Source organism: Epinephelus moara, chromosome 16 (genome assembly GCF_006386435.1).
Source record: "Epinephelus moara isolate mb chromosome 16, YSFRI_EMoa_1.0, whole genome shotgun sequence".
Taxonomy (NCBI): domain Eukaryota; kingdom Metazoa; phylum Chordata; class Actinopteri; order Perciformes; family Serranidae; genus Epinephelus; species Epinephelus moara.
In genome coordinates, this window is record NC_065521.1 from 26,294,168 (window position 1) to 26,313,444 (window position 19,277).

The window sequence follows — 19,277 nt, forward strand, 5'->3', positions numbered from 1 at the left end:
TGTCAAAGATAAAGATGGGTTTGGGGATGATAAAATGATAGTGATAATGATACTGACTGACTAAGCAAACTACATGACACAAAAAAAAACCCCAGAAATGAATGAGTAGCTGTATGTAATGATGATGCACAGGTGTATATTGTGGGTATGTATCTGTCCCAACACATTCTCACTCCCAAAACAACAAATACAGATGCTTGGACAGTGGCCCTGGTCAGTTTATGCTTATTACATGCATGATATCTTTCCAAAATAAACTTCTGTTTTTATAGGAAATGTACAGTTTCTGCTCATTAAATGCATACAGTTGCTTTTTAAAAAATAAACTTAGAAAGTAGGGAAAAAAATAGGTTTGCTTCCTCAGGTTAAGGCCCTGATCACACAGAAAATGTTTTCGCAACTGGAGGCAGCTTTTTGTAATTGATTTTAATGAGAATTAAGCTTTTTGCTTGTTTGTTGTTTTTTTTTCAGCACTCTAAGCACCTAGTGTTTTTGCTGGAGCGGTCTGAACTCCTGGAGTTCTCCGAGCGGAAAAACTCCCCAAGTCATCTCTTTTTACGTCATGGTCAGGACAACAAGTTTACAGTTGGTAAACAATGGAGGAGAAACTTGTGGTAGTGGTTGCTGGATATCCAGAGCTATACTGCCCGATGATAGACAGCAGGTTGTCAAACTGCCCCCCTGTCACCCTAAAATATGCCTGGAAACGGCCATCATCGAGGAGAAGCTCCTGGACCAACTGGTGGTGCTCCCCATGATCCACCCTCTTTTTTAGGGTCTATGTACCCACACAGTTCCCTGTGCCCAACAAACTATTTGCTGACAGCCGCTTACCCTCAACCAGAGGTAGAGCAAGTACCCTCCGCCTGTCCATTTTAGGAACTAGATACTTTTTACTGGGGNATGATCCACCCTCTTTTTTAGGGTCTATGTACCCACACAGATCTCTGTTTCCCTGTGCCCAACAAACTATTTGCTGACAGCCGCTTACCCTCAACCAGAGCTAGAGCAAGTACCCTCCGCCTGTCCATTTTAGGAACTAGATACTTTTTACTGGGGAAAAAAATGGTTTGCAACCTGCAAAATGCTTTCTGTGTGATCAGGCCTTATGCTTCAAAAGCATGTGGTTAGGTTTAGAAAAAAACATCCTGGTTTGGCTTAAAATAAATACATTTGTTAAGTCAGGGGACATACGTCACAAATGTCACATGACATACATCACCTGCATTGTATGCTACACACACTTAACTTAATTGGCTTTTGGTTTCACATGTGACACAGGAAAGACCAGAGTTTGTTTGCCCCATCCACCGCCCCTCCTGCCCACCACCGCTATAGGGTGCCTCAGTGCATCAATATCTGACGCCAGGGGCCACTGACCTAGCATAGGTATCTGATGAGTTGAGAGTTAGATCTGGTTGATGTATGTTTCCATGTATGTCCGTCCCACTGTGTGGTCTATTGGTCTTATGAATGTCCCTGTTGTGGATAGAGGACCAGTCCCTGAGCATCAGTGAGACAGGAGAAGGCATTAGGGGGAATCCTCTCCACCTCCAGCAGATTATTTTCCAAATGGATCGAAGCCAAGGTGGAGCCAGAGTTACGAGGGTGGCACACTCCCCACTCTCTCACCAGCCTGCAACCACAACATATATGCACTTAAATTTAGACATACTGCATCTCAAGTCTGCACTTTCCTCTCACAAGTGCTGATTTGTTAGTTCCCCCATATGCACAAAGAAGTGCATTGAGTGGTACAAGTGCTTAGGTCACCAGTGTTGCTGTGTCAGAGGGAGCACAGAGTCTGGTACAGCTCACAGACAGTAAGAAGAAACTGCAGTGGCAACAATAGTCATTGTCTTCATCTTAATGCTGATGGACTGTTGCTGAAATGTCAGTTTGAATATATTTATTTGCACAAGGCACTGCATGTGCCACAATATCCTTCTTTGATTCTGTGCCAAGCTCCTTAGAGTTATTTCCAAAGGGAGCTGCACTGGCGGAGCTAATGGTATTAGGACAGGATCAGGTAACGAGCAAGCAAGCATTTAGCTAATCCCTGCATTATTAAAATCACATTTGACTCTTAAAAATTTATGAAAAGCGCAATTCTACCTGATCCAGTTGTTGTCCAGTCTCAGCACCTGCAGATTCTTAAACTGTCGAACGCAGCGAGGGACCTCCTCCAGACGATTGTTGTCCAATAGGAGCTCTGTCAGCGAGCGGTACAATCCGACAAAAGAGACTCGTTCTATACCCTCATTGCTCAAGGCATTGTGGGACAGACGGAGGGACTGTAGGCTGGACTGCATGTGACGGAACGTGAAGGTGGCGATGCGACCGATGTTGTTGTGTTGGAGGCTCAGTTTGTGGAGATGGCGAGGCAGGTTCATTGGGACAGAGGTGAACCTGTTGTGGGACAGGTCCAGTGCCTCCAGGGATCTAAGACGAAACACAGAGAGGAATCATGAATCCCAGTCAGATATCCACAAGAGGACCTTCGAATGAAAAATCTACTGCTAGATATTTTTAGGTGTGCTAGCTGCATGGCTCTATGGATGGCAATGCTGATCTTGACCACCTTGGTACACGCTGAAGTGTCTTAGCAACTATAAGACGGATTGTCATGACATTTTCAGCAGATGTTCATGGTCCCCAGAAGATCTATCCTACTGACTTTCCTAAAGCACCACCAGCAGGTTAACGTTTTCATTTATCCAGTGAAATATATCAACATCTACTGCACTGGCACAAAATGGTTCAGACATTTATTGTTCCCTGACACATGGATGGATTACTGAACGGGCCTACTAGGCACAGACCCAGGTGCCCAGAGTGTCAGGGCCTCCTTGGGCTTCAGCTGACAAATGTCACTTAAATTAACATCATCACAAAGAGACACAAAATGATTACAAAAAGATGCAAAACAACAACAAAAAAGGCAAAACCATCACAAAGTCTGTTGTCTTGCTACTACATTAGAGAGGTGGTGGGGCCTTTTGCAAATCTGTGCCCAGGGGCCCGGTTTCTCATAATCCACCCATGCCTAGACGATGCATCTTAAAGACTTTGATGATCCTCCAACAATTACTTTAGTGTCACCATGAGGTTGACTTTGGTTTTGAGTGAAATGTCTCAACAACTATTGGATGCATTGCCATGACATTTGGTGCACACATCCATGCCCCCTTCACAATGAGTTTTAACACCTTTGGTGATTCCTTAACTTTTCACCTCGCACCGTAATCAGGTAATAATTTCACTTTGTCCAACATTTGCTTATGACAAAAAACCTGATCACTGATAACATTCCCACCGGCCTCAACTTTACTTTGTGTTTAGTGCTAACAGATGTTAGCATGCCAACATGCTAAAGTAAGATGAACCTGCTTAACACCAGCACGTTGGCATGTTTTATAGGGCTCTGGATTAGATATAATAATGGATGCCCACTTCCAGTCTGATTCCAAGGCTTTTAACTGCAGACTTCATGTTTTATAGTTACTGGACTCCTGCATAGCGCTGTTGGGGAGGCAGGGAGTCAGGAGTGCAGAGTGGGAGGCTGCGCTGCGGGGAGCAGCAGGGGAGAAACTAATGGGGCCTGGTTGGAGGGGGCAATGTAACAGAGCATGGCAGTCTGAGGGGGGAACTTGTGGCAGAATGGTGGATAAGGGGTATGAAAATGTTTGGTTTGTGGGAAAGAAAAAGAACGGCCATAGACGAAGGACCAGATTTAAAGGGGTCTAAGGTGAAGATGCAGCACAGGGGTTCAGTGTTTTTGTAGGAAGATCCAACACAGCTGTTGTGAGTTTACAGCACAGTTCACCGCAGGAGAGGAACCTCATTTCCTGTTTTTCCGCCATTCGTAGACCACACTGAACAGCCAATGGTCTCAGAACTCCCTAAGGTGGACAGCCAATGACCACACAGTGAAGTGAAGTGGGGACCAATGAGGGGAGACAGAGTGAATGTTGGAGACATTTGGGCTGGCATCTGTCTGACTGATATTCGGTGCCGTAGCACTTATGCTCCTCGTAAAGGTGACTTACAGTAAGACCCTTGCATTAACTCACCTCCCTTGAACTTTACAACCCCCAGGTTACATTAATCATGGGTGTTTTGTGTGTGGGGTTGTATTTCCATGAGACAGATGATGTGTGACAATGAGAGGGGGTGAAAATCCCCCAAATCAATCAAAACCTTGGTACACTGAGCAACTTCTGATCATTTGTCTGCATCACAGGAAAGGTCAGAATTAGCATGAGGCCTTCCTCCCTCGGTTTGGTAAAACAAGGTCCACCATAGACTTCAGGAGACCTCAGTTTGCTTTCATGCCTCTCTGCTTAACAGAGGTGCAATAAAACATCATTAATACAACTATAAATGTTTTACTGAAAACAAAGTTAAGACAGGGGAGGGAGCACAATGACATATTGAACTTAAAACACATGAGCCAACACTCACGGAACACACAGCAGGGTTTTGTTTAACCTATACGTATTGCGGCAGTTATGGATTGCTGTGAAAATGTGGTTTCTGCAAGAAATTTAGACCCTCAAAATTTATCGCTCTATCAGCTTCTCAGCACCAGTTTAGACCAGTTGTGCGCTGCTGATTTGTATTCTTAATCTTTGCCAGGAAGCTCAGCAGCAGTCCACCACTGCGTAGAGCTCCACATGGTATTAATGAGCAGAGGGACACACAGTCCTCTCTTCTCAGAGTCCTCCACCCTCAACACTCCCACCCACTGGCACCTACACACATGCACACATTACCAAACATGATGTAAGGAAGAAACACTAACGCACACACACACAAATAAACTTACCCAGAGATGCGCCAAGATGATGTTTACAAAAAAAAGCTAATTCACAAATAGCTAACGTTAAATTCAAACAAATAGGCACACATCTTTCAAAGATTAATTCATTACTTCATTTCTTAAACATTTATAGAGAGCCACACAGCAATTACACAAAACCAAATGTGTTTGTGCGCACAAATTTGTGTGTGTGTCCATGTTTTTGTGCAAAGCATGGCCAGGAGTAGTCATGCCGATGGTCTGCTCATCCTCAGGGTATTGGGTTCTAATGAGAACCAGCACGCAGGGGATTGTCGGTAGGTACAGAAGCACAACCACAGCACTTATACACACACAGTTCCATCTGTACTGAGGCCACTGCGCCAACACCACACAGGCTGGCCTATGTACTTTGGCAACCTGACCAGGATAGGTATGTAGCCAGGTAGAGCAGCTGTGCCAAGCAGGCTAGATGGAACAAGACTGACTGAAATGATGGATGGATGATAGCTGGCCTCGTCTTCAGCTACATCAGGTCATGATGGAGCAGACTTCTGTGAGCACTTAATTATGAAAACACTGGTAAGCTGATATCTGGAGTATTTCTGGTCATTTGTCACATCTGTTGAAAGCACATTTAAAGGGATGATGTGTATGTGTAAATGAGTGATGGTAAACTCCCCCTCCCTGCTCATCTCTCTTTTCACTTTGATTTTCACTGGCTCTAAGGCTGTTGCTTGAACTACAGATTGTGCTTCCACATTTTCATATACCCGCCACAAAGGACAAATACTGAGATCAAACGTAAAACTAAACAGAGATGACCAAATTTGAAGCAAGGTTCCGTTACTGTGTTGCCTATTTCTTGCCTCAAATGCTTTCAGAAACATATTTTAGCTCACTAAATACTTCTGCAGCTCCTGAGTCCAAGACGAATTTCCCTCCAGGGACAATAAAGTATATCATATTGTATTGTATCGTATCGTATCGTATCGTATTGTATCACTGTTTAATTGTAATGGGAAATGGCACGTTAGGAGCTGGCCACCATTTTGTTTGCTGTGACAAAATGGCCAAGCTCACATTCATCATCCACCAGCAGGAGTGTGTATTGGTCCAATTCGGCACAGTGCATTCTCTTCTCTCCTCTTAAACAAAAGCGAATGCTACAGCCCTTTTTCTCTGTTTTCTCTGGTCATGTAGTATCAATATCAAAAGTATTTGTGTCTTTCTACCGCACAGACAACAGCCCAGTTTTATGGAAAGGCCATGTTTCTTTATACACAGAATATGATTAAGTAATCTACTGCAGTGGCATCCGTTGTAATATGCATGTGTGGTGTACATACTTTTCATCCATTCCAAATATATTGTTTTTGAAACAAGAGAAAATCTCTAAATCAAAATCGAAGATCCCTTAAATTAAACTCAGAGGTTTTCACTTGACATCAGCATGATGCCTCTGCAGAGCTGGTGTGTTTTTGTGGGGTGCTGTGTGCATGTGTGCGGCTTGTTTTCCCATTTATGTAAGCTTATTACGAAACCAATTTGTGCTAGTCCGAAGATAAAAGAGCTTTCGTTACAAGTCCTATCACGCTCACAACATAACATCACACACACACACACACACACACACACACACATCTTTGGTGTGATGATCACTGAACCGGTGCCTATATGCAGTCAGCCTCAGCCAACAGCGACGATAAATCTATGCAGAGGTCCTCTCCAACGACAGGCTCTGTCAAAATGACCCAACTAACAAAAACCAAATAGACAAAAAAAAAATCGTTCTGTTTCAACGTGAATCACATTCAATCAGACACAACTCCTGTGTCACTTATTAATTGGGACTGCTAGGGTAGTTTTACTGGATGATTTTTAAGCTGCTGACGCATTTACAAGGCTGTTATGTTAAGCTGCAGAACACCATGTCTTATTAGGTAATTTAAGCAGAAAGTCCACATTACGACTGTTTTCCCAATAAAAATGTTTGACAGTATAAATTAAAAACCTGCAGTTGAAAACATTTTTCCCATGAAATATCATTTTTGGAATGAGTGATGTTTATGCAGCTTTAATCAGCGGGGGGTATTTTAATACAAGCTCTGGTTCTGTCAGTGAACATGTGGAGCTGGAGTCAGGTCTGTTGGCTGACAGCAGTGATGTGATCTCTGGTTAGTTTTTGATCGACTGGATGAGTTATTTAAAATGACAGGCTCATAAAGAGCCCAGAGAAGATGGTGGTAAGGGGTTAGATAAAATTTTAAAAAAGGATAATATAAATGCACTATGTAGCCTACACCTTTTACTCATAGAAATACTGTAAGTCCATGATTGATAGTTCTGCAGGATAACTGAAATACAAATGGGGTATAGTATATTGTTTGTAAAGATGGAGAACTATCCTATAAATATTATTAAAATAGTTTTTAGTAGGGTTTTTTATAAGATATAGGACTGCACAGTTGATCAAAATATTATTGAAATCACAATATGGTAAACTCCAATATCCAAATCGCAGGAGCTGAAAGTTTTGGTTGCAGGCTTCAATGGGCACAATCTACTCAGACGGCCCAGAGAGCAGGTCTCCCAGCAGGGCAGAGAATAACTTGGCCATGAAGTATCCTGCGTCTTTCCCCTCCATATTTTCTGGTAGTCCCAATACTCTGAGATTTTGGCATTTGGTACGGAATTCCAAATCTTCCACTTTAGCTTTGAGCATCATATTCTCCTCTATCGCTGATCTGAGGTCAGACTGAAGCCCACTCACATCAAGTTCAAGCTGCGCTATCCTGTCATTGTGGTCTGTTGGGCTGGTCTCCATCTCTCTGATAGTGGAAGCTTGAGTTGCCAAAGTTGCTGAAATGATTCAACTGAGGACCGAATTGGTTCTAAGGAACTAACTGTGGGTTCGCTGGTCATACTTTCCCTCAGTTTTTCAAGTTCTTCCACAAGCTTTTCATTGTTAGCGGTGCTGCAGCGTTAACCGCCATGTTGCTACAAACATTAGCACTGTGGTGTTGGACTTGATTTGTTGTCTTTCTACCGACCTTTGCTACTCTACTCATTTCGCTTGTCAAGTACAGTAATTGCTTCGATATGAGGACATATATGATGATACATTTTACTTTACAAAAAGAAATGCTGAAATGATATGGCGCTCTGACAAAGTGCGCCTTAACACTACATTGCGTAACCGGAAGTCTCCGGAGCTGAAATTTTCAATATCATCCCCCTGCAGAGCCAAAGAGCCACCATTTTAGACGTGCGCATGGGCGAGTTCCAAAGCCACCGTTTCAGAACAACAGTGAATCATAGTTGTTTCTGGCTGCCAGTATAGTGCAGCTAGCAAACTAGCGCTAGTGCGCCCCTTAGGTAGCGCAGCTGGCACACTAGCTAAGTTAGCTGAAAAGTTGTCTATATCGACTTCAAAATGTTGATTTAAGAAACGTTACCATCTGTTTATACTTTGTTCCGGGTTAATGTTAAAATGGATGGTCCAGAGGGTCAAGCCCGCCTGTCTAGAGGGTAGAAGCACAAAAGTAGGGCTGAGAGCAGGTCGCATATCATATTTTTCCCGGGGACTTTCATTCCCATGTCCTCCGGACGGGCAATCTTGTTCCTCCGGATCATCCATTTTAGCACTAATCCAGTCAAAGTATCAACAGATGGCAACATTTCTAATCGACATTTTAAAACGGAAAAAGACAACTTTAAAGATAGCTCACGCTGGCAGCCAGAAACAAGTATCTATAATCCATTGTCCGTTTGATAATCTAAACAAAGAGCGTGTTTCCTTGGAGTGGTCCTCCTAAAATGAACTGTGGTGAAAGTTGCTTTATTCTCTATTGATCCATGATTAAGCAGACAGCGTTAGCTAGTTCAGCTGACAGCGTTAGCTTGCGAGCTAGTGCACTAGGTAGTAGAAAAGTTTTCTATTTCTGCTTTAAACAAGCATTTGTGAATGCAATGCTAACGTTATTTTTACAATAATGATAAATATGTATATAGCAATCTCCAAATGTTTAAATTGCTCTGGCTCTGAAACTTGCACATGCGCATGTCTAAAACTGTGGCTCTCCAGCTCTGCCGGGGGATGTTTCTTGAAATGTTTGCTAAATAAATGAAGCACTGTAGTGCTACAGAGATGGTCCAGCCTATCATATTCCAGACTAAAGGGAACATGCTTGTTTGCTGCAAAAATCACATAATGTTGGGGGTTTTTTTTCAATGTAAAAAATTAAATGTAAAAATTTTCATTTCATTTTCAGAAAATACAATCACCTATAACATTAGGTTATAAGACATGTATCTAAACACAGCACTGACCATAGATCTGATATTAACAAGGTAGATGGCGAGGTGAGAGGCTGGCGGTCAGCCCGATCTGCCTGAGACTGATCCCAGGTCCAAAGAGAACTCCCCAGCTCCCTGTAACCTCCTGCATTTTCCGCTCATACCTCCAACCCCTGAACCCCAGCATGAGGTAACAATAACACTGACTCCACGACACAGAACAGAGGCGCTCCACTAACCAGAACCAGCACACTGCAGTTTATTTTAACATTAAGCAATTTACTTTTCATTCTGCTTCAGCCCCTCTCTGTCTGTTTCTCCACACATCTCTGCAGAGCTACATGACGAGTACATTTCTCCACAATGTGGATTTGATTATGATAGGTCTGCAGAGTGACATATAATCCAACCACAGTGAGGAGTCTTGTTTTACACCACTCAGGTTTCACTAGTGACCTTTGCCCTTTGAGGCATCATCTCCTGCAGTGTTAGCGGAGTTCAGGTCAAGTTGAAGTTCCTACTCTCTTGTCTGTGCTGTGCTGAAGGAAGTATTTAAAATAGGACCAGCTAATAAGCCTGCAGCACCAATGGGAAGACCACTGCTCTTGTCACTAATGAGGTCAAGTGTCAGATGTCAAATACATTTGAGTAATAAGTCAAGCGAAGGCTCAGAGTGCTGTCTAGTTGAATTTTCTCTTCCTTTCTTCATATCATCTCTCATCCCTCTTTTGTGCTTTTACTGTCTTCATTTAGTAATGAAGGATTTCTTTTTTTAAGTCAGCCTTCTCCTGATTATATATCATCCCAAATACATATTTCTATTTCCTCTTTCTTAAAAACCATTCAGTCATACAGTAAAATCCAATGTCTCGTCAACTGCACTTTCCCGTCTCTCTTTCTTTAGCATTTTTTTCTCTCCACAGTTTTCCCTGAAGCTCCCACTGTGGTTCACAAGGATCCCAGGGAGCAAAGAAAAACCCGCTGGAATTCACTATATTTAAACAACAGACACACACACACACACACACACACACACACACACCACACCACCACCACCACCACCACCACCATAGACCCATTGAGACATACTGTACTACATCCACAAACAGACACATACAGGCACACAGTTGCCCTCAGGCTCTCACTCACACGCCGGCTCATCTAAGTACACAAGGTCAGCTGTCTTCACTTCTGTGATATGTGTGCACGCTTGGTGTTTGTGTGTGTGAGCGTGTGTCTGTGAGAGAAGAAAATAGAAAATGAATGTGTCTGTCTTCATGTGAACCAGTCAAAACATCAGCCAAAGACACTGAAATCTAACGGACTGAAATGGATTGTGTGTGAGTGAGATTATGGTTATTTCTGGGTGTGAAACAGAGCGTCAGCCTCGTCTACTGACAGTTAAGATAGAAATAGTAATCTGATCTATCAGAGATCATCTTGTCATGGTTGTGTGTTATTTTAAATCTTTTAAGTGTCACAACTATCAGCTGATAACAGATTAAACATCAAAAATGATAACAAAAGAATTCACATTTGAAAACACCAGTCTACCCTCTTGTGGCTGGTGGAGGCACTGCAGGACATTATGATTTTAAAATCAATAGTGATGGATGGATGGATGGATGGATGGATGGATGGATAGATGGACATACTTGAGATGGTTCCAGGTGTTGGTAGCGATGCTTTGCTCGTGCAGCAGATTGTGACTCAGGTCCAGCACTCTCAAATGGACGCAGCCCCTCAGTGCCTCCTCTGTCACCTCCTCAAGAAGATTTTTACTCATCTCCAGCTCCTACACAAAAGGAGAGACAAAGACAAACATGGATGTGCCATTTGGGGCATCAGTGCTTGTCTTCATGTCAGTGTGTGGCTTTCTGGAGTGACCCTGAGTACAATTCTGGGTCCCAGCTGGCTCCTTTAGCTGATCCTAACATTTTAAAGGTCCAGTGAGTAGATATAGTGGCACCTAGTGGTGAGGTTGCAGAACTGAGCCTTCTCCTGTGTGCCAAGCATGTAGAGAACTACTGTGGCTGATGCAAAAATGTAGATGGCCCTATCTCAAGCCAGTGTTTGATTTGTCTGTTCTGAGTTACCGTGGAACAACATTGCGGACTCCATGAAAGAGGGCCCGCTCCTTATGTAAACAGCTCATTCTAAGGTAACAAAAACACAATGATTCTTATTTTTAAGGGATCATAAACTAATGAAAACAGAATTATGAATAATATACACCATTTCTGCCGACAGCTTGTTTGCAGTCAGGTGACTATATGATGCGCAAAATTAAAATTATGGCAGTAAGTGATAAATCCATATGCTGTGTGAACTGGAAATAGAGGAACATGACTACATAAATGAGTTGGATGAATCTGCAGGCAGCAGGTAGCCTATCACCAGAAAATGAAAACTTATGTTGAATGTGATCTATACAAAATGAAGAAAAGTGATATTTCCCTCAACTTGTGGACACAATCGTTGTTACAGATTACCTCATCCTCCAGACCAGCCAACCAATGAAAGCATACAAGAGTCTAGAGGACTGTAACTTTTTTGTGGGCGTTTGGGTCCTTGACTGAAATGAGCCTTGTCTTGTTTTGGGCTAGATGAGTAAATGTGCTTGAGTATAACTGTCTTTTTATATTTTAACTCTGTACATGGATTCACTGCTATCAGGCTAACGTTACTTGCTAATGTTTGCTAACTTTAGGGTCAACCGTTCCCAGAGGTCTGGTGAAACACCATTAAAAATCTGGGTTGTGGCTAAAAACACGAAGAAGTTGTCACAGCACCTTGCAATTACATCCATCTTGAGGCATGCTTAACACAACACTTAAACATTTACACCTGACATTAGCTAACTCTGCTCCTCCCAGTCTTAAGATGGAGGTTTTTGTTCCAGATTTTATTTTTTTTTTTACTTCTCCCCTTTACGTCTTCCTATTTTCTGGACTTAACATGGCCCTTGTTTTTTCCCAATTTCATTGATTGGAGCAGCCGTAAACAGCACAAATAATAGACATTTATACAGTGTTGGTAGTCTTTACCTCCAGTGGCCTGCCCTCCATCTAGACAGTGCACCAAAGACGCTATAGATGCCCCTAAATCCTACGCACTCATCCCGGTCTCACTCCAAAGTTGTCAAATACCGGCGCTTCTGGCATTGGACGCTAACGAAAAAAGCCGTTCATTCATGTCCGCATGATACGTGGCCCGTCACCATTATTCTATAACTACGCCTGGCGGCATCAGAGGTAAACACAGCCAGGCAACAGCATAGGTTAAGGGGGCGAAAGTAGAATTAGGGTGGCCAGGAGGGGTGGTGCATGGCTCCAGCAACCACCACCTTTCACCCGGGAGGCCAATGTTCGCCTAACATATGAATGTTAAGCCTAAACCTGTTCTTTTTTCCTAAACCCAACCATGTTCTTTTGTTGACTAAACCTAACCGCATGCATGCGTTGGCTAAACGTAAGCACATGCGTTTGTTGTTAAAGGGAAAAAAAATGTCAAGCGCAGTGTTTTACCAACATAGTGCGTTTGTTTTGAAGGAGACCGTATGCAAATTTGACATTACAGGCTGACAAGGCATCCCAGAACGTCAACAACCAACGCACCCAGGGTACCTTGCATGTCATAACTGGAAAGTCCATGACCAAACGTCGATATATGATGAGGTTGGAGTGAGAATGTGTTGGCACACTGGACCTTTAAAGAGGATTTTTTCTACAGGAATCAGTAAAGTGATAGCAGCCACCTGAAGCGATGGAGGAAGGCCCAGAGGGAGGAAGCGGAATCGGTTGTTGTTCAGCTGGAGGTCCACTAGTCTCTCTAGTGGCTTGAAAGCTTGTGGTGACACACTGCCCTCATGGAGGATATTCTCCTCCAGCTCCAGCTTCAACAGGTTACTCAAACCTAGAGGAAAAAACTCAATTACACAACTTTTATACAAGATGTTTCTCTTCCATGTACACAGACACAAATCCTACCATTGAAACAGCTAGGGGTAAGTGCACTGAGCTTGTTGTTGTTCATTTTGAGCTCCTCCAAAGATGGCGGCAGGGCCGGGATCCTGGTGAGCATGTTGCCATCTAGGTTCAGCTTCTTCAGAGAGGTCAAGTTCTACATGACACGCAGCAAAACAGAGAGATAAACAGGCCAGAAAGATAAAACAGACAAAATGGATACTTGTCTCGTAATCCATAATTTTCCATCCCGACTTGCTGAGAAGGACACAATCACAGAGTTCACAGAAATACACCAAATCTGTGCATCTCTTCCATGTCATCTATCATGTTGTATTTTTAGTAAAAGCCACTCTGTGTGGCTCCTCAGTGAAAGCCACTGCGGTCGATGTGTGTCAACTAAAAGGAGTGGACTGATTCTTTTGCAGGATCCCTCGAGCCAGTCCATCAGTCCTCTGTCATTACTGGGATGTGAGCAGAAAATGAAGAAGAAAATATATATCTTCCTCCAAAAATAATTTCCTTTTATTCTCCACATCATTGGCTGCATCAGGTCTTTCCAGCCAATACTGTGAGAGTATGCTGATGGTGGCGCGTAATGATTGGTCAGAGTGCGGCGGGCTGCCTCGGTGTGGTCAGGCTCTGTGTTCGGCCTGTGGTCATTTAGAGGTTAGACCAAAGGTTATTCTTAGAAAGGATTAGTTAATGCAATTTTCAGTGCTCTTTTATTACCGTAATGATACAGGATACAGCCTGTGCCTTTATTTTAATTAGATGCAAAGTGACTTATAAAACTGGATTGTAACTCGCAAACTTGCTCACAGGCTGCAGATTTTCCACAAGAGGAAACTTTCTGGGTCAATATCAGACCAATTCTGCACATGCTAACCTACGTCACCTACAGGAAAAGAAAATGTTACCAGCTGCAGTGTAGACATGCAGGTGTAGACACACTATATGTCACTGTTGCCACCTGCCAAGGGCGTAGGTTTCGTTTCAACATTGAGGGGACACATACTCAGTGAGGGATCTGGGGCCCCTCCCCCCAGTAAATTCTGAACGTCATTTCCTGCATTCTGGTGAATTTTTATGCACCACTTTGTGCCTTGTCTGCAGCACTTTAGGGTGGAAATATCTTTAAAGTTTCCTCTTTTAAGTTTTATGGAAGATGGCGGCGCAAACAGGTGCAGCGGCCCCTCTGGGATCATCAGGTGCAATTACCTGTTCTATTGTTTGTCTCAGACGTCCTCCACGCAAAGCCACTATTTTATATTGTTTTTACTATTTTAACTTGCACTCTGTACATCTTAGGAATGCAGGCTCAGGGATTGTGTTGTGCCCAACTGTGGTTCCCAACTGGTGGGTCGTGGTCCAAAAGTGGGTCACAGGTCCACCCTGAATGGACCCCAAATGTCTCATAAACACTTCAAGTTTGCAAAAGAACACACTTTATTTTAGAGTACAGTTAATTTCCAGAACAGAGCTTTTATTTTGAAGTGCCATCTCCTGCTGTAGAGTGAGTGATTGATGGACAGCTGCTTGACAAAGACAGCAAAGTCGCTCAACGACATAGCGAAAAGCACGTATGATGCTGAGTGTATTAAACTGTTTGGACCCTGATCTAATGACTAAGGATAAATCTAGACCCTGTGGCTGGATCAGGTGGGAACCACTGGTATATAGTGTCCTTGAGAAACGCTCTCTCATTCTGCCTTGCACAAAGATGTATGGTAAAATGACAATAAACTGATTGACTGATTGATTATGGCGGATTGCAGGTTGCATTCTGCCACCGGCTTCTTTACTGGAGGTATTGTTGCGTATATACGTCCCATTCTAGCAGTGTGTCAAAATAAAAGTCCTCTGCGACTTTCATATTTTTACTGGGGGGGGCAAACAAATGTGTTCTAGATTCTGGGGGGATGAGGACCTGTCCCCTATGCCTCTTACTGCCAAAGGAAGTAATATCTGCTGCAGTTATAACATTCGCCACCTGTATTTTTATTTCTATTTACTGTAACTTCTGTGTGTGCATGTGTGTGTGTGTGCTCATGTTTTATATTTAACACTTAACATCTATTAGCTAAAATAATTTAACATTCTCTAGTGGACATTTAACACCCAAATATTCAAAACAGAAATGCAATTCAGCTTATACCTCTCAAACGTTATATTTATATGTAAGGCTTCATAAGGCTTTGTAAATGAATGATCATTTATTTATCATTATTTATTATTTCTTTTTTTTTGTATGTATTTTTATCCTTATTTTTATTTCTTATTTATTTTTTTATTCATTTATTATTTATTATTTGATTATTATTTATCATTTATCATCCTCATCATCCTTATCATTCTTTTCATCTACATAGCATAAAGCTTTTTCAGGCACATGACCATCAGACAAGTGAGCATAAGTGGTAGTTGATTTTATTAACACTTCATTTAATAGTTCAAATATGTAACACCAAATGACTGTAACCCAATTATTTTGTTATCCTTTGGGCTCTGCCTACCCTGTTAGTTTTTTTCTCCTTAGGACAAATAAAGACACGTGATGACACTAAGTACTATTCAAAACAAAAAACTACAGTTGTAACACACCTTCGCCTGTAGGTAAATCGGGCTGTACTGGTACTTCAGGTCTGGAACTGCAGGTTTGAGTTTGCTAGCTCTGCTGCAGTTAGATGACATTGGATAGGATTTGTTTTGGGTGCATCGCATCATTGACAATTGTGAAATTATTATATAACACAAATTTATTTAGTGCAAGAACAGCTATCCCTCAATAGTACTCTATAGTGAGATGTACATTCAAGCATGATTAAACACACAGAGTACAACTTCATGGGTGTGATATCTGCACTTGCAGATGAGTATCAGACTGGACTATAGAGACAGTGAAGGAGTAAAGAGCTGTGTTGGTGGGTGTTACTCACAGACAGGGGGTTTTGGCTGAACGACTCATCATCCAGTTGGTTTTTGCTCAGGTCCAGCGTGTCCAGGTTCAGCACACCAGAGAAATCTTGTGGGGTGATGACTCTGATGTTGTTTCCTGTCAAGATGGTATATGGTATGTTATATGATGCAATACTTGGTTCTTTACCAGGGGGTCAGTGACAGCCATTTGATATGAGTGTGATAAGAGAGTTCCCTTGAGCTTCACTTGACTCTCAGTACACACACACACACACACACACACACACCTGCCATGTCCAGATTTGTGGCCAGCAGGTTGTGGATGATCGGCAGGCGAGTCATACCGAGGCCCCTGCAGCTGATCTCTCTGTCAGCAGTCTGACACTCGCTGAGAGGAGACTCTGTAGAGCTGGAGAGGGTTTCTGTTTGATTGCTGGGAGCCTCAGTTGCCTCTTCTTCTTCTTCTTCTTCTTCTTCCTCTTCCTCTTCCTCCTCCTCCTCCTCCTCCTCCTCCTCCTCCTCCTCCTCCTCCTCCTCCTCCTCTTCTTCCTCTTCTTCCTCTTCTTCCTCTTCCTGACACAGAAAATTAAAAACCATAATTACATGATAGAATGTGCATTAAAGGAATACAGTATTCCTTTAACTCAAATAGGTGACTCGATAAAGTAAAGCATGAACATTTCAAACCTCTTCCTCCTCCTCCTCTTCTTCATCATCAGTGTCATCATCAGTGTCATCATCATCGTCATCATCATCGTCTTGTGCTTTCCTTCTATCCATCAGCCGCCGCTTTTGAGCGTGAAGCTCCTTAAGTATAGCCATTAGACTGCTGCTCACCTCTCCTCTCCCTCGCTTCCTCCAGCCCATCAGGGGTCGCCCTAACCCTGCCTGCAGTAAGCAACAGGAAACCACAGACATGATTCCACAAAGGAGCAAATTAATATGTGACATGGGTAAAAATAAAAAAAGTCAACAAATGTGTATTTATTTATGCACAAATAAACATGTGTCCTACTATTCTATATGCATTAGCCTCCACTGTGGCAGCGTGTTTCCTCCCCCAGGCACCTCTCCTTCTTCTACCAGCCTCCAGCTTCCTGACATCAACTCCTTGAAGCTCCCTCTCCTCCTCTGCCTCCATCTGGATGTGCTCATCCTCACTCTTCTCTACACAAATCATAAAGCGGAGCAGAGAAAGAGAATAAAAGTTTTTCGCTATTTACTCTGCTGCATACACTAAATAACGAAAAACTTTTCACACTGAGTTAGTTAGGATCGTGCAGACAGAAACAACATCATCTCACCAGGAGGGAGGGTCACACTGGAAGCATACGCATCCAACAAGGTCACTCCTGTATCAACTCCTGGTGGACGAACAGCTGCTGTTTCCAATTCAGGTGACTCAGATGAGGTTTCCACGTATGTATCCGTGCCATGCAAAGAGTTCAGGCTTTGTCCATGTAAAACTGTGCCACACAAACCAATGAGTACGATCCATGTCCTCCATATCTGCATGGTTTGCTGTTTACTTAGTTGAAGCTGCTTCATTTGGAGAGAGAAGTCCAAAACGTTTAGATCTTCAGGGCTGCAGTGAGGATGAAGCCAATCCACAGAAAGTGCAGACGGTAATGCCAAAGGGTAGAAACTCTGAGTAGCAGTTAGGCTGAGAGTTTACACCAGAGGATTCATCACTATAAACACTTGTAGCTAAAGCTGTAGTGCAGTTTCTCCTTTGTGAGTCAGCCAAAAGCAGTACCAAACCATATTGCACATGCCCCCGACTCAGAGTGACTGCCGAAATGAGGAGAGAGCAGGAGGATGGGAGGAAATATCTAGAGACGGAGAGGTGAAAAAATAAACTCTCACGTTGTTAATAAGGGCCCTTGTTCATCGCACCATGAAATACACAGACCCGCCCTGCTCCTCCTTGTCTCCTCACCCTTTCATAACTGTCTGCTAACATTAGGTGGAGGAGACGAGTGATGGCCAGGAGGCAAAAGATAGAATCTGGGACACAATAAGTTTCGTACAACTGTGATAGATTGTGGTTGAGCATCATCATGTGGGTTGACACATGAATTTGTGATCGACTGTCAGGTTTTTTTTTCTCCTGACTGAATCAGACTGACCTCGGGCCTCTTCCCAAACAAAATGGGGTTGGTAGACAGTTCAGGTCGGAGCCAATCTTGTTTGACCAAGCTCCACTAACAGCTATGTATGAAATCCAACACGACCTCTGAGACGTGAACAATAAGCCCGTCTTTACGTTCTGTACACACAATACTGTCTGTGAGCACATACGCTGTCATGCTTACACATGTAGTCCGGAGTGTGTACATCCTCTCACTCGCCGCTGAGCCAAGCAGGTGCCACCACTGGATGAGTGTTGAGCCAAACTGGGATTTTCACTGTGGGGTGAAACCTGCGGACAGTCTCTCTTTATTTGCTCAGTAACCACACATACACACACTAAATCTGTCGAACTGTGTGTGCGTGTTGTCATGTCCCAGACAACAGCTTCTGGGATTAACAACATCTGTAATATGATCAGATATTATTATATGAATGATGTTAAATTTCAGTATTAATTATCGGTTTTGTTTCTCTGCACCTGAAGCTCAGCTGATGACACAGAGACAACAGTAGAAACCAGACATATTCCAAATGGCACATTGGACAACTTGACAGTAAACAGTGAAACACTCAGTTCCTGATGTGCCCCTCCAAGGTAAATAACGATGTGCCCGAAGACTATTCATTTAAACCTTGACAGGAACATGTAGTAATCCACTGACCACACTCAACCCCTTCCTTAACCTCAGCCTGACAACACCCTGGATTAACAGTTTCCACTGCAGGAAATAGTGCAGAGGAGTCATCCAGTTTAACTGGTGTAAGACACAAGGGACTTTCACCATCTCTGCTGCAACGCTTTATCGTCCTTTCTCTGCCATCGCAGCACAACTTTACGACCTTGTTTTCTCACTCAGCATACAGACGTCCTATACAGTCTGACAGACTGCCAGCTCTATAACATGTATGACAGGTATCTGTCAAAGCCGCATGTTGAAAACATTGTGTAACAGCAAAACAAGACGAGGAGTCTACAGCCATGATAGCAGCTCTGTGAGACTTCAGTACAGTGATGCTTTGAGCTACATGCTCAGATCAGCATGCTAACATGCTCAGGTTTTGCAGGTATGTTTACCATGTTCACCATCTTGGTGTTGTCATGCTAAGACTTGGTAGTAAGCAGTAAAACACTAAGTGACAAGGTTCATGGAAAAAGTCTT

At 43.0% G+C, this 19,277-nt stretch overlaps 1 protein-coding gene across 1 annotated transcript; it reads right to left on the reverse strand.

Moving 5' to 3' along the window:
* Window positions 1–1,117: 1,117 nt before the first annotated feature.
* On the reverse strand, window positions 1,118–17,491 carry si:dkey-32e6.6 (extracellular matrix protein 2). Its single transcript, XM_050063902.1, has 10 exons — window positions 17,476–17,491; window positions 17,000–17,151; window positions 16,750–16,872; window positions 16,272–16,557; window positions 15,951–16,120; window positions 13,090–13,222; window positions 12,831–13,015; window positions 10,756–10,895; window positions 2,116–2,442; window positions 1,118–1,636 (listed from the first exon to the last, which is right to left on the reverse strand). The coding sequence occupies exons 1-10, from the start codon at window positions 17,489–17,491 to the stop codon at window positions 1,468–1,470; spliced, it is 1,701 nt and encodes a 566-aa protein (XP_049919859.1). The 3' UTR covers window positions 1,118–1,467.
* Window positions 17,492–19,277: the final 1,786 nt, after the last annotated feature.

Bases quoted from the DNA above. Each gene is read 5' to 3' on its own strand.
- si:dkey-32e6.6 (XM_050063902.1), bottom strand. The intron at 16,873-16,999 runs GTAGGACACATG...TGCTTACTGCAG, and splicing joins AGGCTAATGCATATAGAATA to GCAGGGTTAGGGCGACCCCT. The intron at 13,223-15,950 runs GTCTGATACTCA...CGTGTCATGTAG, and splicing joins TTCACTGTCTCTATAGTCCA to AACTTGACCTCTCTGAAGAA.